The 26444-nt window shown below is 34.4% G+C and overlaps 1 protein-coding gene across 1 annotated transcript in view; it reads left to right on the top strand.

Moving 5' to 3' along the window:
• Positions 1 to 25681, top strand: part of LOC120412322 (phospholipase A1 3-like) — a 60169-nt gene extending 34488 nt beyond the window's left edge. Inside the window, exons 5-8 of the mRNA XM_039576356.2 lie at positions 20452 to 20596; positions 20662 to 21269; positions 21325 to 21481; positions 25548 to 25681. Coding sequence (XP_039432290.1) covers positions 20452 to 20596; positions 20662 to 21269; positions 21325 to 21481; positions 25548 to 25629 — 992 coding nt within the window. The 3' untranslated portion in view covers positions 25630 to 25681. The remainder of the gene's footprint in view (positions 1 to 20451; positions 20597 to 20661; positions 21270 to 21324; positions 21482 to 25547) is intronic.
• Positions 25682 to 26444: the final 763 nt, after the last annotated feature.

The following is a 26444-nucleotide window of genomic DNA, read 5'->3' as shown; positions in this document are numbered from 1 at the left end:
AATCTTGTCCATCCAAAATAGGTAAAATAGTTTAAATTTTCTTCAACATTTAGACCATTCAAAATAATTTTTAAGGTTTTCATCTCTCTTTTCAAAAAAAACTAAATTTAAAATCCATAGGCAAAAATATTATAAATTGTTACGAAATATTTTTTAAATTTCAAGGGAACTATTCACACAAATAATCAAATATTTTTAAAATAAAACAGGACTCAGAAAAAATCTGAAATGTTTTAAAAAAGTGATTTCAAAGATTAAAAATACTCTTCATTTTATTTTAAATAAAACAAAGCTTGATTCTTTTAATTTCTTTTGGAATCATACATTTTAAATAAAATAGCAGTAGAATTTGTACTACAGCGAATTAAAATATTACTAAATTTAGTTAGTTTCTATACAAACTGAAAATTTTAATAATTCTTCAAATGGTTCATATCAAGCTTAACAAACGAAGACTAATAAAATTTACTTAAATAGTCTTTATGGTTGAAATTATTATGATTTATTATTATGAAGTCATTTGAAAAAAAAAGTGATTTGAGAAAATTGATAAATTTCAAGAATTTTTCACCCTTCCGCGGAATCGTCAAAATTCACTAACCCTATATAAGTAATTGAACATAAAATTTCACGGAATTTCGCAGAAAAAGCCAAATTTCGCGAATTTCACGCTGTACGCGAAATCGTGAAATTTCACTAACTCTACTTATGGGAGAACTGTCATTTCTATCACTTGAATCCGGTGCTCTATTAAACCAGGATATTCACTCGCTTAATTCTACAGTAGTTCATAAGATTATTTTTATTCCTTTTTGAGTTTGATTAATTATTTTGAGAAAAATCGTTACATTTTCACACAAACATAACATTTCACGGGATTTCGCGGAAAAAGTCAAATTTCGCGGATTTCACGCTGTCCGCGAAATCGTGAAATTTCACTAACCCTAATCATGGCCGTTCATGGGCACACATGACAGACACGGACGACGAAACAAAGAGAAACGCAAAAAGTAACTTTTTCAAAACTTAAATGGTTTTTAATTTATTGAAATCAACAAAATGTCACAACAATCATAGAAAAAAATTTAGGCCGCAGCATTTTTTTTAATGAAATGTTTAAATCAAGTGCAACTAATAAAAAATTATACACAGATTCGTTATCCCAATGTCACCAGTTTGAATGCCGAGATAAAAAAATGGTGATTTATAAACTTGTAATTAATATGGATTAGGGCCTAAAATCACGAAAATCTATGAACGTAATATTTGAACAAATATAATTTTACTATTACTACAGTTTTTACTTTAGTAAAATTTAACCTTTTATAACACATTTCCTGAAATGTTAGATGGAAATTTTGACAAAATTACCCATTTTCATTCACAATCAAACGTGCAAAATGGTTATGTTGATACATTTTTAAACAAAATATTTGTTTCGTAGCGGGATCAAAATATTTATAAATAATCAATTTCATGTTAACACTTAAATTAAACCATTATTAAAAAATCACTTTACATTATGGTAAAAGGACCATTTTACATGATCATTCAAAATGGGTTCGTTGGCCACATAAAATCACTTCGCGGGCCATACTTTGGTCACCCGTTGTATAAACGATATCGCAAAGGTTTTTTTAACACATTTTTCTAAAATTGAGGTGATTATCCCGAAATACTCGTGAAAAAAACATTTTTTTCGATTACATGGGTAATTCTCCGCCAACTCACACAGCAATTGCCCCGACCCCTCTACGATTTGCGTGAAATTTTGTCCTAAGGGGTAACTTTTGTCCCTGATCACCAATCCTAGGTCCGTTTTTTTATATCTCGTGACGGAGGGGTGGTACGACCCCTTTCATTTTTGAGCATGCGAAAAAAGAGGTGTTTTTAAATAATTTGCAGCCTGAAACGGTGATGAGATAGAAATTTGGTGTCAAAAGAACTTTTATGTTAAATTGTACGCCACTTTTTTTTCGTAGAATCGCGATAGCTTGTGATGTTTATAAGCAAACTCCTTATGTTTACATCGCAAATTTTTTGTAATTGTCTGTTCTACAACTTTGTAGAACATTGTTACACTCTAAAAATAACCCTGCAAAGTTACAAAAAACACGAAATTTTAAAATGAAAATTTTTGTTCTAAATGAAAAAATGACCCTTGGTCAATGTAGATTCGAAAAGTACATTAAATTTCCCTTAAAATGACATGTTCCAACATTTTTTACAGTCAAGTAACGGAAAATGGCAGAGTTTTTAAAACTTTTTTAGTGTTTTTCTCGATGAAAATTACGTTTTTTCGGAATTCTCAGTACGCCATCAAATCGGGCGTTTAATTTTACATAAAGTCCCTTTGACACCAAATTTCTATCTCATCACCGTTTCAGGCTGCAAATTATTTAAAAACACCTCTTTTTTCGCATGCTCAAAAATGAAAAGGGGTCGTACCGCCCCTCCGTCACGAGATATCAAAAAACGGACCTCGGATTCGTGGTCAGGGACAACAGTTACCCCTTAGGACAAAGTTTAACGCAAAACGAAGAGGGGTCGGGGCAACTTTTCCCGATTTCGTGTGAGTTGGTAGAGAATTACCCACATATAATTCTGTATTTATTGTCCATCCATATTTCTGCAAAACAAGTAACATGTTTAAAAAAAAAAAAAAATCAAAATTATTAAAACAAGTCTTTACAAACCCTGCACCTTTCCGGACACATCGCGTAAAAAGCTGGCCTCGGTGCGTGCTCTAATTTATTTTTACTGCCTTCCCCGCTCATTTGAATTTAATAAATCACAAATATTAGCTGCCGCTCCGGTATGATTGAGTGGGTGGTGGAAAAAGTTTTTCTTCGGATTTCCTTTTTTCCAGCCCTTCATGTTTCGATGTTGTTCTTGTAAGTCGCGCCAACACCCGAGGAGAAACGCATACGGTCTTTATCGCAGAAGAAGGTGGTTCTCTGCTCGCTAAAGGTGTATGCTTCTCACGTAGAATATAGTGGAGTAAATTTTTCTTGCGTCCACAGCTGGCAAATTTATCTTTCTACCAGACAAATTATTTACATGGAGTAGCAGGAGTTTGTGGAATATCTTAAATATCAATCTGCACACGTCTTAAATCGTGCTGCATTTTCGGAAACAATCTTAAGTACGTGATACGTGAAAAGTGCTTACACCTCCCACGTGGAGCAGCAGTCAACCCCCCTTCGCACTTAATATCTCGCAGACTTCATTTATTCCAATGTAATCTGTTAATTCGTATAAATTATCCAATCTACCCCCGCCAGCGTTCCTCCCCCACGTGAAAACCTCTGTCGTACAAATTTGCACTCATTATTCATAATCTAGTGAAACTTGCTTGCTTGCTCGCGCGCACGCTTTCCTCTCGAAGTAAACTGCAATTTAACTTAACTTTTCCACTTGCGAGTCTCGACCCCCGTCACCCCCTTGGCTCCCTGCGCGAACTCTTTTCGATGTGCTGCTTGAGGAATTGCTGTGCGTTGCGGGGGCGTCACGGAGTTTTTACACAAAATTTTCACGTATCTTGCGAAAAATGTCGAGGATTTTTTTTTCACATAAAAATGTTTAATTTATGAAAAAAAAGAATTTAGAAAATTATATCGACAATACAAAAAAAAAACATGACGTAATCTCTGGTAGCTCCCTTTCTCTAACTCCAGATCTTCCCGCCGAGCATCCGTCGTTTGCTAGCTTCTAGCAGTATGAATATATCTCGCGGTGTGGCACGCTGCCACCAACCAACTGCCAACACCAGACACGTACATGGTTAGGAATGGTACTGGAGAGTGTTGTTAGTTGAGTTCAACTCTCTTGAGCTGATACGATGGGATTGCGCTGGATGGCAAACAGCAATAGTTGCTTTCTGAGGTGAAATCTGCTACTGTTTTTGCTTTTATCATCAGCACGAGTTCTGTGTTTGAAGGAACTATAGAATTTACCACTTTTAGAAAATACGTGTTTAATGATTTTGAAGAATTTGCTTATGAGTTATAGTTGATAATCTACAAAGTTCAAACTTCGAGTTACCCCTCAAAGTATGCAATCATCAAAACCCTTTTTCCACAGCATTGTCAATTTAATTACAATTTTTACTTGCTGTAAACACAGCCACCTCGTGTGAACTATGACCTTAGTCAGTTGCAGACCCGCCACCGTTCTCATATTTTATCGCTGAATCGCGTTCGATGGGTATTGATTGCAAGGGAGTACTCCGTTGGTTGGGGCCTCCAGCATCCGAATGGGAAACGGAACGCCATTGGAAACCCGTGCGGCGGAACATTGTCCTGGAGAGTGCAGCTGCAGCAGTAAGGGCCCTCTTATCCGTCCGTTTTCATCCAGAAAAACCCACCCCCAAACGTTGATCTATGGGCGAAACTGGTCGAAGCTGGTCGTCGATGATTTGAGGGGTTGGTTCGGGAAAAGTCTGGTTTTTTTAGTAAGTTAGTTGCAGTATAATTAAAATAATCAGTTTGCCTTTAAAATGGTTTAACAAATTTTTGAAAATCAAAAAAAGCATAATCTTAAGTTCAGTTGATGAAAATTCTTTAAAATTTTACATATTCAAACATGTAGAGCGTTTATGTAATAAATATTTTTAAATGGGGATTATATTTGATGTTTCAGGATTCAACAATAATTTCCCAATAATCACATTTTCCGTTAATCAAAATAAAAAAAAATAGTTTTGCTTTTGATACGGTTTTAGTGGAAGTTTTTGCTGATGAAATTCAGATATTTTTCAAATGAACTATATTTAAAAATATACCTTTTTATAAACCTATCTTTAATGTTATATGTATTTTATAAATTCAGCATATTAGCATTAGCATTAGCATTTGGAGGACGCCCCACCACCGGAAGGCTCCACAACGCTTATCCCACTGTTTGGTGTGGTTGTATTAGACCCTCATCCGGAACAATATTCCAACACGGGAGATACCATGTCTTCATCTTTTGATGAGTGTGTAATACAACCCAGGGCATAAGGGGGTCCTGGCCGGGTCCAAGCTATCCTCAGGGATGGGAAGGATCGTTAGTAAACACCTATCTAAAGTGCGCAAGGACCCCTACGTCACCTTAGTGGTATAGATGTTTGTAGGGAGGTTTTGGACTCAATTTTAGTAGGAGAGGTAGAACCCTAGGATACACCTCGAAAGGCGTTGCGGGTTGGTTGTAACAGTATTCCTAATTCCAGTTTAAGCTCACCAAGTCGCAATGGCCTAGTGGTTAGCATTTTTGCTTACCAATCCAAAGGACGGGGGTTCGAACCCCGCCTCCAGCGACTTTGATTTTTCGTTCATATTCAACATTTCAAGTATTTCTATGTCCTTAACTTTCTCGATGGGAGCAGATGGGAATCGAACCCAGAACCATTCGCTTACAAAGCGAACACCATAACCATTCAGCCACGGCCGCTCCTTTTGTATTTTATAAATTCAGCATATACTCACAAAAACAGCATGATTCGAAAAAAAATTAGCAATTTTCGCAAAAAACACATTTTTCAAACCAATTATAACTCCGCGCCATATCAACCGATTTGAGTTCTCTTGGACTTCACTGAAAGGCCAATAGTAGGCTTAGTAGTTTTTCACGCTAAAAAAATGCAATTTTCACGGGGACCACAATTATAAAACACAAAATTTCGCGGAAATTTCACGGAACGTCAAAACTGCTCTAAAAAACCTATAAAACCTTATGCTAAACATCCGGAAAGATTTTTTTACATTTTATTATATATTATCCCGAGCAGGGGTAAATAACACGGGAATACCAAATTTTGGTATTACTTGGGCAAATAACAGCGACCAAAATGTGCCCTTGGTTGCCCAGTAATAGATGGTAAAATACCATGAAATCATACCAAAGTCTTGTATGTGGAAGGGCACAACAATACCAAACCATGTTATTCCAAGGGTAAAATAATACCTCAAAATAGGACCATTTCAATACTAAGTTGAGGTCTTCTGGATTTTTGAACATTGCTTGAATACCAAAACTTGGTATTACCATGGTTTTATTTTTAGGTATTCCCGCGCACTTGGAAAATCATATTTTGGTATTTCTGTGGTCTTTCACATACATGATTTTGGTATGATTTCATGGTATTTTACCATCTATTACTGGGCAACCAAGAGCACATTATGGTCGCTGGTATTTGAACAAGTAATACCAAAATTTGCTATTTTCATACCATTTTTAGTGCAGCAGTTGCAGTTATTGAAAAAACGGAAATTATTCATATGCAACAGCCAAATCTACTCACCAGATGATTCCATGTTGTTATTAGTGATATTCTTCACCACACCGAATGCGTTTGTCATTGATGAACGGCCTGTGCTTGAAGTTCTTGAAGCTTCTGAAAAATAACAAGATTGAAAAATAAGTATTATTAAAATGAAACTGAATTGAAATTCACCAAAATTCATTAATCTGTCGATTGACTCGTTTTTCAAAGTATTTGGTTATCCCAACTTAGAGATATTTCAACGTTTTTGAAAAAAATATTGGTGGGTATATCACACTAATTTTTAAAATCATCTTTAACATTTTTGGGTTTCAAGTCATTTAAGCGCAAAATTAATTAACTCGTAAATTTTTTTTAACAAATTTCCCATAGTTTCAGAGAAAATTGATGAAACCTTTCAATATTCAAATAATACCAAAATGTGCCATCCTGACTTAGAAAATTTTCCACAATTTCAAGTCATTTCTGTAGGGGGTATATCAAAAATGTTTAAAATAAAGTTTGAAATTTCTGGTTTTGAATGAAAGCATTCGCTTTGAGACATCATTTTAGCGCACAATTAATTATTTTGTCAAAATTGGTCAAAATTTTCCCATAGTTGCAGAGGAATTTGATAAAATACTGTATTACCAAAAGAATACCAAAATCTGGTGTTCGATCATTGACAAATTCGCGCAAAATTAATTATTTTGTCAAAATTGGTCAAAATTTTCCCATAGTTTCAGAGGAATTTGATAAAACATTTAAATACCAAAATAATACCAAAATGTGCCATGCTGACTTAAAAAATTTTCCACAATTTCAAGTCATTTCTATAGGGGGTATATCAAAAATGTTTAAAATCAAGTTTGAAATTTCCGGTTTTGAATGAAAGCATTCGCTTTGAGACATCATTTTAGCGCACAATTAATTATTTTGTCAAAATTGGTCAAAATTTTCCCATAGTTGCAGAGGAATTTGATAAAATACTGTATTACCAAAAGAATACCAAAATCTGGTGTTCGATCATTGACAAATTCTGCAATTTTGCAATATCAAAACAATACCTTAAATTGGTATGATACCACATTTTGCTCTTGCATAATCCTTAAGACAAATTTTAAAGGGTCCAGGAATACCAAAATTTGGTATTGATACCAGAGAAAGGTATTATTACGCATTTCCCTTGTTATTTACCCATGCTCGGGCAAGCAGATAAGCTAAGTTATTTTTCAAGCTAAAAATTACCATTTTCATGGGACTATCAAGTTTCGTGGAAATATTACGTGTTTGAAAAAAACTACAATATTTTACAAAATAGCTGTCTTTTTAAAGATTAAAATCTATCTATCTATATATATAAAAAATTTCGACGGTTTTGTTCGAACGCGAATCAGTTCAAGACGGAGCGTCGGATTGAGGTGCTCTTTGTTGCGTTGGGTTCGTATAGGTGCAAGGAAGGTTCTTACGCCAAAAAGTTACAACTTTGGCCACTCTGGAACCGATTCCCGAAAATCTGCAGATTGTATGGGAAAAGATGCGTAAAATCAAATTTTGATCACAGGAGGCTGCATTAGCAAACAAGCAAGAAACGTCAGAAAACCAAAAAAGGGCAGGACGAAGTTTGCCGGGAAGAGCTTGTATTATTATAAAGCTCAAGTAATTTGATCTTGAATAAACCGAGTTTGAATAAACTGCGAAAAAAAAACTTTTTGTCAAACTATACATTGAATTTTCACTAATATTAAAAAAAAATTGAACGAGTGAAATCGTAGATAATTGCATCTAAAGTATATTTTTTCTATTAGTTGTAAATTTTTAACAAAATATTTTAAAGATACTAAAAACTTAAATTCAGGATTTTCTAAGTTGAATTTATTTTAATTGAAGCAAAAATTATACTTAAATGCTATACTTTTCATGTAACATACTACACTGAAAAAAATACAAAATATCAATGAATTTGGAAAATGCTTTAAAATGCCAAATTTCAATCAAATTGCTAAAATAATCGAAACACAATACTATTTTTTCAATGAAAATTTATGATTCAAGCAAACATATTTTTTGCCAAATTTACATTTAAAACCTTTGTGGATAAAATATTCGTTTTTTTATGTTTGGCAATGATTTCAGAAAATCCTAGAATTTCACGGGATTTCGCGAAAATTGTGGAATTTTACGCTGTCCACGAAATCGTGGAAATTCACTAACCCTAGCTTCTTAGATATGCTTGGGTTTAGAAAAAATTGTTTAAAGTTTCAAAAATGTAGCCTGTCATTTTAAAAGGTCGTATGACAACTAATAAAGCTGTTTTGAATGTCTGGGGATCATAGAGCTAATGTTTCAAAATATTTTTATCGCATTCCTCGAGAAATTTTATATAATACAGTCCAGACTCGATTATCTGAAGCCTCGATTATGCGATATTTCGATTATCCGAAGGTTTGTATGGGACTTCAGATAGTCGAATCATAAATATATTTTTTTTCGTTTTTTTTTTATTGTTTTTTACATCAAATTCGAGTTGTGCGACCCTATTTTAGTCAAATTTGAATAGTTTATTGCCTATTAAATAAGGCCGATGCAAATATTTAAAAAAGTTTTTGTCCCTCGGCCCTGGCCGAGGTCAAGGGGGGGGGGCAAAAAAATAAAAAAATATAAAAATTTAAATAACAGGCCAAAGTCTTCATATTTAAATGAAAAAAGTGTTTTAAAATGCATTTTACACTAGTTCAGTTGTTTTGCAATCATTAGTTTTCAAAAAATCTAAGATCTGACAAAAATTGTATCGAAAAAAAAGATTTTGCATCGAAAATTTTCAAAAAATCTTAAGATTTTTTAATAAACCCAAACATGCTAAAAATGATTTTAAACGCAGGAGAATGTATTTTAATTTGATTTCAGCTGGTTGCACTTGAATTTTCATTGAAATTTTGAAGTTTATTGTAAAAATATTTTTTTTGCCCCCTGATTTTTCGGACCGATTTTGAAGGGGGGGGGGGGGGTGACAAAAACTTTTAAAAATATTTGTACCAGCCAAACAAAATGCAATTTTTCAATATTTCGTAGCCGCCATATTGGCCACCATCTTAGATTTAAAAGTTCTAAACCACTTTAGCTTAGTTTAGGCGTCAGCTCGACAATCAAAAATAATACAACGCAAAAATTTTTTTTTTTCGTAATTCGACTATCCGAAGTGAATTTTTTTCCGAGGCCTTCGGATAATCGAGTCTGGACTGTAAATCAAAAAATGGTGAAGTTGTATCAACGGGATTCCAAGATACGATTTTTTGAAAATTAAAACTATGTTTTTCGACGCGCCGCGCGCAGAGACGAGAAAATGAGTAAATGGAAAAAATAACTTTTTTAACTAAAACTGCGATAAGTTTTCAAGTTAAACGATAACCTATACAGTCCAGATTCGATTATCCGAAGGCCTTGATTAAATCTCCCTTGGGATTATTTTTTTAAGAGATTTTTTTATGTTTTATGTTTTATGTTTTATGTTTTATGTTTTATGTTTTATGTTTTATGTTTTATGTTTTATGTTTTATGTTTTATGTTTTATGTTTTATGTTTTATGTTTTATGTTTTATGTTTTATGTTTTATGTTTTATGTTTTATGTTTTATGTTTTATGTTTTATGTTTTATGTTTTATGTTTTATGTTTTATGTTTTATGTTTTATGTTTTATGTTTTATGTTTTATGTTTTATGTTTTATGTTTTATGTTTTATGTTTTATGTTTTATGTTTTATGTTTTATGTTTTATGTTTTATGTTTTATGTTTTATGTTTTATGTTTTATGTTTTATGTTTTATGTTTTATGTTTTATGTTTTATGTTTTATGTTTTATGTTTTATGTTTTATGTTTTATGTTTTATGTTTTATGTTTTATGTTTTATGTTTTATGTTTTATGTTTTATGTTTTATGTTTTATGTTTTATGTTTTATGTTTTATGTTTTATGTTTTATGTTTTATGTTTTATGTTTTATGTTTTATGTTTTATGTTTTATGTTTTATGTTTTATGTTTTATGTTTTATGTTTTATGTTTTATGTTTTATGTTTTATGTTTTATGTTTTATGTTTTATGTTTTATGTTTTATGTTTTATGTTTTATGTTTTATGTTTTATGTTTTATGTTTTATGTTTTATGTTTTATGTTTTATGTTTTATGTTTTATGTTTTATGTTTTATGTTTTATGTTTTATGTTTTATGTTTTATGTTTTATGTTTTATGTTTTATGTTTTATGTTTTATGTTTTATGTTTTATGTTTTATGTTTTATGTTTTATGTTTTATGTTTTATGTTTTATGTTTTATGTTTTATGTTTTATGTTTTATGTTTTATGTTTTATGTTTTATGTTTTATGTTTTATGTTTTATGTTTTATGTTTTATGTTTTATGTTTTATGTTTTATGTTTTATAGTTCCGGAGTAGTCGTTATCCTAATTTATAAATTTGCCAAAAACACCAAATCGATCATTCCTTAAAAAGTCACAGATAAAGATACCTTTTTTTTGTATGGGCAGCTGCCAACTTTGTACAGTTTTTTGGCACCCAATCAAATCAAACCATCCACATTAACGACCCCCGGGTCTTTTGTGGTCTCTATTGCAAGTTTCTGCTCGAACCTAGGAGTCCGAGGCTTAAATGGGGAGAGCACCCAAACCTCTTTCTACTCCAAGGAACCTTCCACCCCAGTATCTGAACTGACGACCTTTGGATTGCGAGTCCAACCGCCGCCAGCGATTCCACCGGAGTAGGCTTGGTTTGGTGTGTTGTTTGTATTTATAGCAGGGAGACGACTCCCATACCTGGAATAACTTAACGGCCTAACAACCAAGGCCGGGACTGACAAGTTTTAAAATAAATGCAAAGCACTGGTACACTGCTCATTTTGTACTTTTAAATGTTTTTAAACATGAGTGTACAAAATTCATGAATCACAAGGACACTTTTCTATTTTTTTAAAATGTTCGAAGGCAATGCCACATTTCAACAGTATCAAGCCTCCCTCCCAAACTCCAAAACAGCAACAGGACGGACCACAACTCACTATTCATCGCGGCCGGGGTTCCATGGATGGTCGTTTGGTCCTCTTGAAGTTTTTTTTGCCAGCTGGAGCTTTTTTTTTGTTGTTGCTACTGGAATCAGCAAATTCCATTCATCCACCAGCAGCAAACAGCAGCAATGTTCTTCCACTTGTAAATGAATGGCGAGTCCATTTGCACAATGAACTCATTTTTTCGCAGCTGCACAGTTGTTGATGTTTTGTTGTTTTTTCGCATACGGTGTACTATAACACTGGGTCGCAAAAAAAACTGTTTAAAATAAAAATAAAGTTTTACTTTTGTTGAAACGACGATTCTATAATTTAAAAAAAATTAACTTTTAAATGAGTTTTTTTTTTGCAAAATTCTTCTGAGTGTACATTTGCCCCGCGAAAAAGTTTCGCTGAAAGCTCGCGAAGGAGAGTTATTGGTTCGAATGGGAAGCTGCTGCTGCATTGGCAATTTCGAGAGGGTTTCATGGAGTGAAAGCAGCAGCAGCAGCATCAGCATCGAGTGATTTGTATGAATGCAAAACTTCAAACTTTGATCGAGTAGTTTGGGGCTGGTGTATTGGGGGTGCTACCTAGGACTGAAAGGCCGATATTGACTGGTCACGCGGAAGAAAAAAACTTGGATGGGAACTTATTTTTTTCGAGCACCACCGAATGGTCGAATAGATCGGTAATTAGGATGTGCTGCTTCTGGTTATTATTGGGCGGGAAGAGGTTTGTTGAAAGTTGTTGGTGGATAAAAATGGATGGCAGGTTTTCGAGCTTTTTTAAGGATTAATAAGCTGACTTTTTGCTTAGGAGTCCTGGAATTGCAACAATTTAACTAATCTCGTTGATATGTTGACAGGAATAATATTAAATAATATTAAATTTTTATAAGGCCAACTTTTGATAGAAATATTTCAACTATTGTTAGTTTGGCAGAAGTAATACAAAGAAAATCAACCAACATCCCTTTAGAAAAGTTCGCTTCGTCAAACCGCAACTATTTAAAAAGGAAAATATTCAAAGTCATGTCAAAGTCACTCTACCGAGCTTGCGACCAAAAACCCATTTCCCTACATCTTTTTTCATCAACTGCTTTATTTCCTTTCACCACTGATAGACAGCTTTCCAACTCTTCTCAGTGTAAAACCGCATTTTCCATTTTTCCAGCTGAGCTGGAAGTGCAGGCAGAAGCTCAAGTCTCCAAGTGGTGCGGAAGGGAAACATATTTTTGGAACCCGTTTTTTCTTCATCATCTTATTCAGGCCCTGTGGGGAGCGAAGATCTAGAAAATGGGAAAAATGTTCTACTAGTTCTTGTTAAATTCTTCCACCAGACCGCATCTTGAATGGGTTCCCGTGATGCCTCCCAGGGCGGACAGAACAGCCAGCCGTCATCCATCAAGTCCAACACGACCAACGGAGAGAGATGTTTGACGAGAAATGGAATGAATATCTTATTTCTTTTGGTTCGCAATTCACACGCGCCCGCGCCCTTAATGATCTGGCAACTGCAGACAGCCAGTGCTGCCAACCACTGACTGGTGACAGGTTGACATACTCATAAAAAAGTGACGGGCCAAGTTTTACACTGTGCAATCGAAACGAGATCTGCTGCAAATGGGTGGCTATCGCTCGATATGGAAAACGCCTGAGAGGTAGACTAGCTGCATGACAGGAAAGAGTGAAGCGCGATGCGATTGATGGATGATGCGCCTGCATGTAGGCATTAGATATGTAGATGGAAACTCTGATAGAACGTGCTGTCAATTTTGGAAAGTTGGAAGTTGGATGGAAGTTTATGCCAGATAATGACACATTAATCTTGTCTTTTTGCCGTTTTTGTCGTTTTTGTGGTTTTTGTCGTTTTTGTCGTTTTTGTTGTTTTTGTCGCTTGTGTCGTTTTTGACGTTTTTGTCTTTTTGTCTTTTTGTCTTTTTGTCTTTTTGTCTTTTTGTCTTTTTGTCTTTTTGTCTTTTTGTCTTTTTGTCTTTTTGTCTTTTTGTCTTTTTGTCTTTTTGTCTTTTTGTCTTTTTGTCTTTTTGTCTTTTTGTCGTTTTTGTCGTTTTTGTCGTTTTTGTCGTTTTTGTCGTTTTTGTCGTTTTTGTCGTTTTTGTCGTTTTTGTCGTTTTTGTCGTTTTTGTCGTTTTTGTCGTTTTTGTCGTTTTTGTCGTTTTTGTCTTTTTGTCTTTTTGTCTTTTTGTCTTTTTGTCTTTTTGTCTTTTTGTCTTTTTGTCTTTTTGTCTTTTTGTCTTTTTGTCTTTTTGTCTTTTTGTCTTTTTGTCTTTTTGTCTTTTTGTCTTTTTGTCGTTTTTGTCGTTTTTGTCTTTTTGTCTTTTTGTCGTTTTTGTCGTTTTTGTCGTTTTTGTCGTTTTTGTCGTTTTTGTCGTTTTTGTCGTTTTTGTCGTTTTTGTCGTTTTTGTCGTTTTTGTCTTTTTGTCTTTTTGTCTTTTTGTCTTTTTGTCTTTTTGTCTTTTTTGTCTTTTTGTCGTTTTTGTCGTTTTTGTCTTTTTGTCGTTTTTGTCGTTTTTGTCGTTTTTGTCGTTTTTGTCGTTTTTGTCGTTTTTGTCGTTTTTGTCGTTTTTGTCGTTTTTGTCGTTTTTGTCGTTTTTGTCGTTTTTGTCTTTTTGTCTTTTTGTCTTTTTTGTCTTTTTGTCTTTTTGTCTTTTTGTCTTTTTGTCTTTTTGTCTTTTTGTCTTTTTGTCTTTTTGTCTTTTTGTCTTTTTGACTTTTTGTCTTTTTGTCTTTTTGTCTTTTTGTCTTTTTGTCTTTTTGTCTTTTTGTCTTTTTGTCTTTTTGTCTTTTTGTCTTTTTGTCTTTTTGTCTTTTTGTCTTTTTGTCTTTTTGTCTTTTTGTCTATTTGTCTTTTTGTCTTTTTGTCTTTTTGTCTTTTTGTCTTTTTGTCGTTTTGTCTTTTTGTCTTTTTGTCTTTTTGTCTTTTTGTCTTTTTGTCTTTTTGTCTTTTTGTCTTTTTGTCTTTTTGTCTTTTTGTCTTTTTGTCTTTTTGTCTTTTTGTCTTTTTGTCTTTTTGTCTTTTTGTCTTTTTGTCTTTTTGTCTTTTTGTCTTTTTGTCTTTTTGTCTTTTTGTCTTTTTGTCTTTTTGTCTTTTTGTCTTTTTGTCTTTTTGTCTTTTTGTCTTTTTGTCTTTTTGTCTTTTTGTCTTTTTGTCTTTTTGTCTTTTTGTCTTTTTGTCTTTTTGTCTTTTTGTCTTTTTGTCTTCTTGTCTTTTTGTCTTTTTGTCTTTTTGTCTTTTTGTCTTTTTGTCTTTTTGTCTTTTTGTCTTTTTGTCTTTTTGTCTTTTTGTCTTTTTGTCTTTTTGTCTTTTTGTCTTTTTGTCTTTTTGTCTTTTTGTCTTTTTGTCTTTTTGTCTTTTTGTCTTTTTGTCTTTTTGTCTTTTTGTCTTTTTGTCTTTTTGTCTTTTTGTCTTTTTGTCTTTTTGTCTTTTTGTCTTTTTGTCTTTTTGTCTTTTTGTCTTTTTGTCTTTTTGTCTTTTTGTCTTTTTGTGTTTCTTTGTTTTTTGTTCAGCTGATTTTTCCTCAGATAAATCTTTAATATTGAACTAAAAAAATGTTTGAAGGACGTAAATTAGATTTTCAAATAAAATTGCAGTACGGGAATGACTAAGTTTAAAATAATAATGTTTACCAAATTACTAAACATAAAGGTTCAAAATTAAAGTATCAATTGCAATTCTTTCTTCAAAAATGATTACAGGTGAACCAACAAAAATGCAATTTAGACACGATTTATGCAAGGCCAATTTTTTCCCGGGCAAAATTGTTTGATTTAGCCCGAGCTTCCTGTGGGTCCCCTTCTGCCGTTCCCATCGATCTGCTTAATTGATTTCTATTGTCCCGAAAAAAAACCCCGACTAAACAAAGTGTCAATCGCTCCCATCCGGTTGAGCTGGACCTACGGGACATGGGACAAAATCGTTTTGGCTTCAATTTTCATGAACCCTGGGATGACGCGACGGAACGATGATCCGGGGCAACGCCGTCCGGAAACGGGGATTAATATTTGCTGCCAGTGTGACACGACTCGTTCGGTTTTTTATTTGGAGTTTAGGGTAGTCACAATGGCACACAAGTGAGATTTGCTGCAATTTGGTTTGTAAAGTGTCGGTTGCATCCTGTTTAAGAGCTTTTTATTCAATACATAGAGAAAACATATTTTTGTGTAATTTTCATCAGCTTGAAACGAGTTCTAATCCATATACATAACTAGCTTGTTCCTCAATTCCCTAAAAAAACAAACAAGAACAGGTTCGCACCTGAATCCGCTTTTCAGGCCCCCGTGTGTCTGGTGTGTGTTTGTGTTTGACCATTTTTCAGCTATAAATCATGAGTTTAATTTACACTCTATTTACATATCGTATTGTACCGTCAATTGGTTGATACAGGGAGTGGCTGGCTCGATGGCTGAGCTGGGCTGGACCGAGGTCCGTTGAACGCTGAGGGAGTTGGGTGCATTCGTTTTATCCGTTTTTACTTTGAGGTGAAACTGGGGATGTGCATGGTTTAACTGACTCAATGTTATATTTTTTTTCTCCTAAAAATATTTTTGAATTCTGAATGTAAACTACGGATAACAACCCGAGCTTGTAGGGGACATCGGGGACTACCATCGAAGACTGAGAACGCTTTGGGTAAGGCAGTTTAACATATTAAATAGACACTTTTTTCTTTTAGTGATCTCATTTTCTGGTGATAATGGTATCGTATTCGTGTTTCTGAGTCAATTTTATAATTGAAACATGAAACGAGCACCCACCCAATAGAGCACCCATTAAAGTGCTGAAAAGTAGAACTTTTCATAATTTATTTTGAAAAGTGTTGCTATTCGATTCTGTTATTTTTGGTACAGAAAAGTAGGCTATTTCGTCGTTCAAGAATGACAAGAAAAGTAAGTGGTTTCACGACGGAATTGCAAAAAGTTTATTTTCATCCCCTTTAAAAAATTTAAAAAAAATAATGTTAAAAAAAATCTTCAAATCAAATTTATTGAAAATCAGGTTCGTTTTCAAGGATACTAGAAAAAAAGAGGATACTAAAAGTCATCTGTAAAAAGCTGATTTTTAGTTTTTTTTACTTAAACGGTCTAACTGGCACCAAGCGGGGAGGAGGGGAAAATTGACGCTTTTAAGCACTTTTCTGGTTAAATTTTCTATAGTGTAGTCTTTTAATTTTATTTAAAACCGATGCCAGTGTGCTCTTTTCTACTAAGCTTGCTGGGATTCCTATCTAGATAGAATAAGAGAGCACACGGGCATCGAAATATTGTTCATCCTTGTCCATCTCTGAAAAAATTGAAAGGTTGTATTTTGAAATTACGAAAATTTAGAAACTATCGATCCGATTTGAATGCAAAAAGTGAAACTCGTGTGAAATTTTCTCAACCACTTGAAAAAAATTGAAGATTTTAAAATCACGACAAGCGATAATTATTTTGAAATATGGATAGATTGATTAGACAAAATAATTACAAAACAACAGCTTATTTTGAACCTTTAAGAAAATCGAAAATGTTTGGTGATACTATAAAAAATCAAAATTTCAATGGAAATTTAAGTGAAATCAGCTGAAATCAATTTATAATGCATTCCTTAGCGCTTAGAATCATTTTTAGCATGTTTGGAATGATTTTAAAATCTTCTGAATTTTTGAAAATTTTCGATGTTTAGTACATACGCAAAAAGTTTTTTTTTCGCTAAAATTTTAGAAGCGACTGAATTAGTATAAAATGCATTTTGAAACATTTTTTGCATTCAAATGTTGAGACTATGGCTTGTGATTTTTTTTAAACCATGGCTCGTTATTCCAATATTTATACTTTTTTTGCCCTCCTCCCCTCGAAATTGATCAGAGTCGAGGGACATAAACTTCAAACAATATTTGCAACGGCCGCATTCATGTAAAAAAAAACCCGCAGGAAGAAAAGCACCATCGAAATTATTTGTTTAGAAAAACTCTGGAAACTTCTGACAATTTGCAAATATTGTTCTTATGTTGTCCTCTGCCATAAAAAATCAATAAGTACGCAACATTAAAAAATAGATAAAGCTTTAGTTTCATAAGCCTTTCCATTTGACCCCGACAAGAGTTTTAGGACACAAGTCACATTGAAAACTTACATCGCCTGTACATACTTGACTATACCGGGTTCGGTGGTAGAGTGTTAAACGTGGTTGCCTCTCACCCCAGTTTGGCTGGTAATGTTGTAGAGCGAACAATTTGATTTGATTTGATATTTAACTGTACTATTTTCATGTTTTCATAAGATATGCCAAGCTTGTTAAAAGAAGAAGTAGGATTTGTTTTGTTGAATACATTATTAGTGAACGTTCTTGATGATCAACAATATGTTCTATTGAATTCTAACTATGAGTGTTTCAACATTAATTTAATCAATTATAAAATGTTATTTTATGACGATAACTGCAATATTGGAAAATAATTGGTTGGTTTGAAATATTAATCCTGTGGGAAGTTGTGTCATTAAACTTTTGCTAAGTATAATCATTACACAGGACAACAAAAATATATGAGCTAAATGATAGCTGGAGTACTCTCCGGATTTCATTCGTAAGGTTGAAATTTGTAAGCGATTTAAAACAAAAAAGATCAATTTTATTGTAATTCACAAAATTTGTTTCCCTAATATTTTGATTGTTTTATTTGATTTTAGTTTGAATTGATTCAGAACTGAAAAATGTGAGCATAATTTTCAAATTTGGAGGATTCCAGGAGATTTTAAATTTATTTGAATTAATTTAATTTAAATCAACACGCTTTATTCAAACAGAATAAGCAGATTTGCGTAGCAATATCATTAAAATGCTTTGGGGGAACATAAATAAACCAAATTAATCCGCCTACAAATAAATAAATTAACATAAAATTCAAGCTTATCAAAGCAATCTTTATGCGTTTATTGGTACAATGTCACCCCTTGGCTCAAAGTCACCCCATTTTAAGTTCTATTTGTGCAATCTAGTTTTCCTTGACTTAAAATTCTTTGATGTAGGAGTGTTTTAAATATTAAGGTATAAACTTGTAAATAATATACTTAAGTCACTTCACTTAGGCTTAATCCGGCTAAGTCAGAGCTGTAAATCGTTTTTATATCATTCTGCTACATGTTAATGCAATTTAAAACCATGACCAGTAATGTTTTGGAGTTAAAACATTGAAATTTTGATCATTTCCTACGCATTACACATATGATTTCTCCTTAATTTCTACTCAAAACACTAAAACTGACCGTATTCGAAATTTCTGCCGGCAAATATTTTGAAACTCGTTTGTAATCAGAACTCGCGTGTTGTACAGAAAACATTTATTCTCAAAGTCGTTAAGTTGTATTTCGCGGTCAGTAATTGGACGGACTAAATAGTGGACTGTAAACACTAATATTAGTAATACTGCTTCTGATAATGGTCTGAGCTGGTCAGTAGTACGGTTCGCAGAGCAATGGCCTACCGCTAGTCGGTTCCTGCTGGCCATAGCTACTTAATTTGTACCTCTGAACTCCAGGCACTCACTGGATGTTCTGTTTTCTGTTGTTGTATGTGTTATGCTCTCTGTTTTGTGCTGCTGTACTAGAGCATAATCTGCACTGGCTCACAAAATCTGTTGAGACCTGATTTTGGCGCGTTCAAAACCTTTAATTTTTTTAAACAATAATATGGGTTTTACCTTCAAAATCGACATAAAAAATCTTTTGCCATAATTCAATGAGAAAATACATTTGTAGAATTTTCTATATTTTTTGGATTAATATTTGAGCAAATTGGAAACAAAGAAAAAGATATAATTTGATCAATTTTGTGAATAGGTCTTTCCAAGATTTAAAGAATTAGTTGAATAAACGTAAAAAATCTGATACCAACTAAATAATTATTTATTTGATTGATATCGTCATCTGGGGCGAGTCGGGACAGCTGTTTTAGCCTTGTTACTGCACAATATTTGGATATTTTCGATTCCCAAATTTCAAGCTTTTAATTTCAACAAAACAATGTAAATGGGCCAAAGCCGAAGTGTAAACAAAGAGTCTGTCCTGCTCGTTCCTAATGTAAACATCCACTGACGTAAGCAGGACAGACTGTTTGTTTTCACTTGGGCCTTGGCCCATTTACATTGTTTTGCTTGAATTGCTTTAAAAATTGATGTCCCTACGGGAGAACTTTTTTTTTGAGTTCAAAATCATTTGCGCATCCGAAATGTCATATTCATTATTTTAAAGCAAATTTTTATTTTCATCTTTGCAACCAGTTTCTTTATGATTGATGCAGGGAATCATGAGAATTAATTTATTTTGTTCTTCAACTTGGCAAAAAGGCAAACGATTTTTGAAATGAGTCGGGTAACTATGGCCCCACAGATAAAAATGTTAAACAGTTGCTTTCTTCATACATTTTGACGATTTTTCCATACAAACTTCAAGCGATTAGAGGGAGGGATTCCCATGGTCAGAATGTGCTCAAATTTTCAATTTAGCTTAGTGATGAGCCAATCTTGGATTTCAGGGGGTAGCCCCAAAAAAGCCCGGATTTGGACCACCCGAATATTCATTTTTCCAAAATTAAGAAATCGGGAGAACCTTCTAGTCTAAAATACAGATTTTAGATTTTGGTGCATATTTTTCAAAGTATTAAATTTGATAAAAAAAATATTTAAATTAAGAGAATAGCTCACCTTCTAAAAAATCCATATTTAAAAGTGGCATCCCTTGTTCCCCATCAGCACTGCTCTCCCACTCCTTCCCTCAGCTGCCCAATTCAATATCATTTCGATTTTCACCTATACCTACACCATCATCCTGATCCGTGTCGACCAACGGTCACTTTTTGCACGCAAGAGCGAAACACCATGATGCGGGCTTGAAAATGGTGGAGGTCGGGCTCTCTTTGTATCATCCCACCCAGCAGCTGCAGACAGCCCGGACCGGCGGCAGTGCTGCCAGTTGCGGAGGCTGCTGCTGCTGATTCACAGTTGAACAATATTTGAATGGGGATATTAATCCTCTTTCGCTTGTCCATCGACTCCCCTCATCCTTTCCACTTGGGCTGGGTTGGGTTGTGTCTGCTCGATTCCCCGTGTTATAACAGGATTAATCTCTCGTGTTCTCGTATACTCTCGTTTCATTCAGCTGTGGCCTCCCAAGCGTTAGATCAGGATGAATTGCTCGCTAATAGACTGGGCATCGTGGTCGGCGCCCTCGGGAACACCTTCTCGCAGATCTTCTTCGGGCCGAACGAGCTGCGCTCCGAGGTGACCTTCTGGTGCGCGAACCCGTGAGTTGTGCTACTGAGTTCAGTCGGTTACGGTTTAGTAATTTCTTCAAATTTTGTCAATTCAGAAACCACTACGACTACATGCAGGTGACCATCAACGACCAGGACGTGCACTACAAGCTGGACGTCTCGAAGCCACTGCTGTTCCTGACGCACGGCTGGACCGACAACGTGAATCGAACCTGGGTTAAGGACATCGTGGGGGACTACGTAACGTACATCGGGGGCAATATTTGCGCCGTCGACTGGAGTCGGCTGGCCCTGGTGGAGTACAACCTGGCCGCTCGGAACACGCCCAAGGTGGGCCGATATCTGGCAAAGTTTGTCAAGTTCCTGCTCAAACAGGGCTTCTCGATGGACCAGTTGACACTGGTGGGGCACAGTATGGGGGCGCACATCTCCGGTATCGCTGGCGCTGCGCTGGACGGGGCGGTGCCGATGATCGTGGGGCTGGATCCGGCGGGACCATCGTTTACGCGACCGTTTTTGGTGTCGACGGACAGGCGGTTGGATAAGAGTGATGCGCTGTTTGTGCAGGCCGTTCACACGGATAAGAATATCATTGGGACGTCGACGAACGTTGGCCATCAGGACTTTTACACGAATAATGGGGCGAGTCCACAGCCGGGTTGTGAGTTCCCGCTGGTGAACAATGATACGACGAAGGCGTACCGTGAGTTTAAGATCTTTTTGTAAAGAAGATGAATTAATTTCGTTCCATTTTCCAGTCCAGTTCATCTGCAGCCACTTCAAGGCGGTCGAGTACTTCCGGGCCTCGCTCAACCCGCAGCACATCTTCGAGGGCACCAACTGCCACTCGTACTTTTACTACCGGCGGGGCGAGTGCAGCAACAACACGCGGGCCGACTTTGGGCTGTACAACAAGTTCGTATCGATTCGTTTTTTTTATTGATGAAATCCAGACTTACATATTAGAGCAATTCTCTCAGATCATTCGATTTTTTTTGTATTTTTTAATCCGGCTGAAACTTTTTTGGTGCCTTCGGTATGCCCAAAGAAGCCATTTTGTATCATTAGTTTGTCCATATAATTTTCCATACAAAATTTGCAGCTGTCCAAAATGATGTATGAAAATTAAAAAATCTGTATCTTTTGAAGGAATATATTGATCGATTTGGTGTCTTCGGCAAAGTTGAAGGTATGAATAAGGACTACACTGAAAAAAAATGATAAACGGTAAAAAAATTTGGTGATTTGGTGAAAAGCTATTTTTATTATATTTTTTTTCAGATATGTTTTAGGGGACATCAAATGCCAAATTTTCAGAAATTTTTAGAACGAGCATAAAAATCATTGACCAAGTTATAAATGTTTGAATAAGAACTATTTTTTTTTCAAAAAATTGAAATTTTGGTCGCAAAAAAATTTCAACTTCATTTTTTTAAGTAAAATCGAATTTGCAATCAAAAAGTACTTCAGTGAAATTTTGGGTGAACCGTTATCAAGTTATAGCCATTTTTAGGTAACTTTCTTGAAAATAATCAAAGATATTCATTTTTTTTAATTAGTGCACATGTTTGACCACTTTTGAAAAAAATGTTTTAAAAGCTGAGAAAATTCTTCACATTTTGCTTTTTTGAACATTGTAGATTCGACCTTTAGTTGTAGAGATATTGTCATGCTAAGATTAAAAAACAGAAAAATTTAGGGCGTCCAATTTTCCCGGGTTTGAATTTCCCGGGAAACGGGAAAAATATTTTTTGAATCCCGGGAAATTTTTGCAGCAGTCATAAAATCTATGTTTTCATTATATTTGTTACGTTTTTCTTGCTTAACTCATAGAATTAGCTCAAAACTGTTAATGGTGATAAGCTACACTTCAATCTGAACAAGGACAGCAGTCTTTAGATAGTTTAAAACACATTAAAAACCCGATTTAATCCCACCTGGGGTGAGAAAGAGCCTTTCTTACTAAAGGATATAACAATGGTAGAACTTCTTTCAATTAATTATTTATAACGTCAGCTCAAAAGAAAGTCTTATGATGAAAGCAATGTATTATGATGATATTATGAGTATTATGAATGATATGATTTCCGAAAGAAATTAAAAACGCAATTTTCACCAAAAGAATATTTTTAATCGTACAATATGTTTGTACGTTTCTAATCAAACAAGCGAGTATGACAAACGCGATCATAGCAAGCTTCCCAACAACGCACACCGCGGTTTTGGTTTTCTAGTTTCGGTACGAGCCCTTTTGTGTGACTGTGTTGGTGTTTTGGTTCAACGTACCAGCGCACCAAAACAAGGTACAAGTGAACCGCGTGTGCCGCACGGAGCAGGGAAGCTAGCCATTCAGCTTCTACGAGAGTAACAGAGTCAGAGATAGCTATTTTTAACAACCGCACCACTACACACTCAATCGCGAAAACCTTAGGAAGAAAGCCATTGGAGTCGCCAGCATTGAACACTTTGAAAACGAAATAAACGATGAAAAGCTTAGAAAGCTCCTATTGGAATCCAATGAACCCTGTTAAATAAACTTACGAAATCACGAAAAAATGAAGTCTACATTTAGGCGATATTAGGAGCGCACGGGAAACAAAATGATTGTAGCCGGATGAATGTCCTATGTCACAAAGGTTTTTGCATATGAAAATGAATAAATAAAATAAAATTAAATAATTTTTCAAATGATATGCTTTTTTCAAGTTTGAAGTCACGTGATTATAATAATAAGTCTCTTTTGAAATAAATAAAATTTTGTAGAAAATATCTAAGGCGCAAAGCATTTTGCGGACCTGTAAACAAAAATTTGAACAATTTTCCCTGCCAAATTAATGCTGTTATATGCCGAATACAAATTTTAATGCTTTAAAATGCTTATCGATTACTAATTTCCATAACCAAATCTGAATTTCTAGACCAAAATTTGATATGTTTTCAATTTCGGGAATTCCCGGGACAAAAAATTAAAAATCCTGGGATTCGGGAATTCCCGGTTTTGGAAAAATCCCGGGATTTTTGTCTCGGGAATTCCCGGAATGGACACACTAGAAAAATTTATGAAAACGATATTTTCATTTTTTTATCAGGACTAACATATAAAAAGTGCCAAACATTCAATATAACGCCCATTTGAAATGTTTATTTTGATTTAATTTTTTTTTAATATTGAAAATTTCACAAATGATTTTATTGACAAAAAGTGAAATTTAAAAATCACAGAAAAATTTACCGTGTTTAATTTTTTATCAGTCTAGTCCTAATCTATACCTATAACTTGTCGAAGACACCAAATCGATCTAAAAATTCCTTCGAAAGATACAGATTTTTGAATTTTCATATATCATTTTTGTATGGACAGCTGCCAAATTTATATGAAAGATTATATAAACAAACTGATGATGCAAATGGCTCCTTTGGGCATAGCAAAAGCACCAAAAAAGTTTAAGCTGGATTAAAAAATACAAAAATTAAAATTATAAAAAAAGACTAATTTCGTAGATAACTTCTCAGCAGTTTTCGAATTTTAAAATGTTTTGCCCATATTTGCTCATTTCTGAAAAAAAAATCGAAAAACTTAAAAAACTCCATACAAAATATTATTTTTTATTTACGTCAAGGCAAAAAAAAGATAAAAAAAAGGGGAAAATGTGATTTTCTCAGTGTTTTTTGAAAAGGCTCCCGTTTTCTAATCGCCGATAGCCGATTTTAAACTAAAAAAATGAAACCTTTGTGAAATTTTCTCATCCATTCGAAAAAAATATTTTGAAAATTTAATGTTCAGCCCTTGCTAATGATTCCATATATTTAAAAATCTTTTTTTTTCGAAGAGGTTAACGAATGTTTCAGCTGCTAAATATGCATGGAAAATTGTATGGAAAATCTAATGATGCGAAATGGCTTCTTTGGGCATTCAAAACGCACCCAAAAAGTTTTAACCAGGCTTAATTTTTTTTAGAAATTTGAAAAAGGCCTATTTTGCAGAGAATTGCTTATTGCTGATTTGAACATGCTGAAATATGAAAAAAAGTGCACTTACAAATTTTGGTAACATTAAACTGTTGCATGGTAAAATATTTGCGAATTTGAAAAATGTTGGAAATCGAAAATGCTGAATTTAAAAATATGTGGCATGTTTCAAATTGATGCAAATTTTAAAATGCTGCATTTTTTTAATTGTAGCAAGATGAAAAAATAACGGATTTCATACAAAAGATTGTTTAAAAATGCAGAAACTTGAAAATGAAATAATAAATGCATTTAAAAATATGGAATTTAAAGGAAATTAGCGTATTGCAAGTTTTGCAAAGTTGATTATTTTAAAGTTTAAAAAGTGTTGCAAAGACCAAATGTGAACCCTGCCTGATGACGATATACTACACATTTAAAAATGTTTGTTTTAAATGTTGCATGCCACATTAGGCCGTTGCAAATATTTTACAAAGTTTATGTCGCCTCCCCCCCCCCCCCCCCTTCAAAATTGGTCAGGGGGCAAAAAAAAATTTCCAATAAACTTCAAAATTTCCATGCAAATAGAAGTCTAATCAACTGAAAACAATCTAAAATGCATTTTTCTGCATTGATAATCATATTTAGCATGTTTGGGCTTGTTTGAAAATGTTTTGAATTTTTATGAAATTGCAATGTACAGCACCGCAAAAATTTTATTTTTCGCAAAAAATAAAATTTTCGTCAGTATTTAGATATTTTGGAAACTAATGACAACTGGACAGGTGTATAATGCATTTTGAAACACTTTTTCCATCAAAATGTTGAAACCATGGCTCGTAATTTCAATTTTTATACTTTTATATTTTTTGCCCCCCCCCTCGACTTTGGTCAGAGTCGAGGGACATAAACATCAAAAAATATTTGCAACGGCCTTATTTTGCAACAACAAAAATACATGCATAAGCTGAAATAATGCCTCGAGCAAATTAATCTTTCTTTTTCTTTACTTTGATTTTATTTTTCATTTCAGACGATCAAACCTTGGAGCCCTCTACGTGACGATAGACAAAACTGTCTACCCTTTTGCCAAGACGATATCTCGAAGTACATGAATTTATTTATTTCTCTATTTATTAAAAACGAAAGACACACGCTTCATAATTCTTCTAAAACCTTGAGAAATGCCCTCCAGCAAATCCGAAAACCCCCTTTCAAAAACGACGATTAGCTAAGCTCTGTCGGTAATCCTCCTCGAGGGCCGGCCGGTGTGAATCATTAGTCTTGGGCCCGCGATGATTTATTAATGGGGAAAATTACTTCCTGTTTTGTGGCCGGGAAGTGGCCTCCGCCGAGAGGACCGTTGGGCCTTTTAGGGTGGGTGGCCTCTCTCGGATGAGGAAAATTGGAACGGAAGTGTGTTATCATGGTCTATTATCGCGTGTTGAGGGGGCTGAGCGCGTGTGATGTAAGTCGCTCCGCTAGCCTACATTAGGGAGGGGGACTCAGGATGAGACTGCACAGTGTAGAGCGTAGCCTACTTCAACGAGTGACTTGTGAAGTGGTGTCCATAATTAATATTGGCTGCCTGCTGGAAGGAGAGTAGGAGCGGGGGCTTTTTGCCAGAATTAATGTGTTTAATAATGAGCTTCGGGGGAGTTTCTTAGATGGTGTTGGAATTTCAGGGGACGTCTTGGTAAATTAGTGCAAAATTAACACTTCGCGAGAGTATAATTAAAGGGGTTTTGCAACGAACGTATGCTTAGCAAGGTAAGTGACTTTTCCAAGAACTGTGTCAAATTTTCAACGATTTCAAATAGTCGTGGTTTCTCTATCCTGTTTCACATCTTGTTGCATGTCACAAAATGTTACATACCGTCAAAAGTTGCATTTTTTTAAATATTGTAAGTAATCATGATTTGTAAATGTT

The sequence above is a fragment of the Culex pipiens genome, chromosome 1 (genome assembly GCF_016801865.2).
Source record: "Culex pipiens pallens isolate TS chromosome 1, TS_CPP_V2, whole genome shotgun sequence".
NCBI lineage: Eukaryota > Metazoa > Arthropoda > Insecta > Diptera > Culicidae > Culex > Culex pipiens.
The sequence above is the reverse complement of the archived record's forward strand: the minus strand, read 5'-3'. Positions and strand labels throughout refer to the sequence as shown.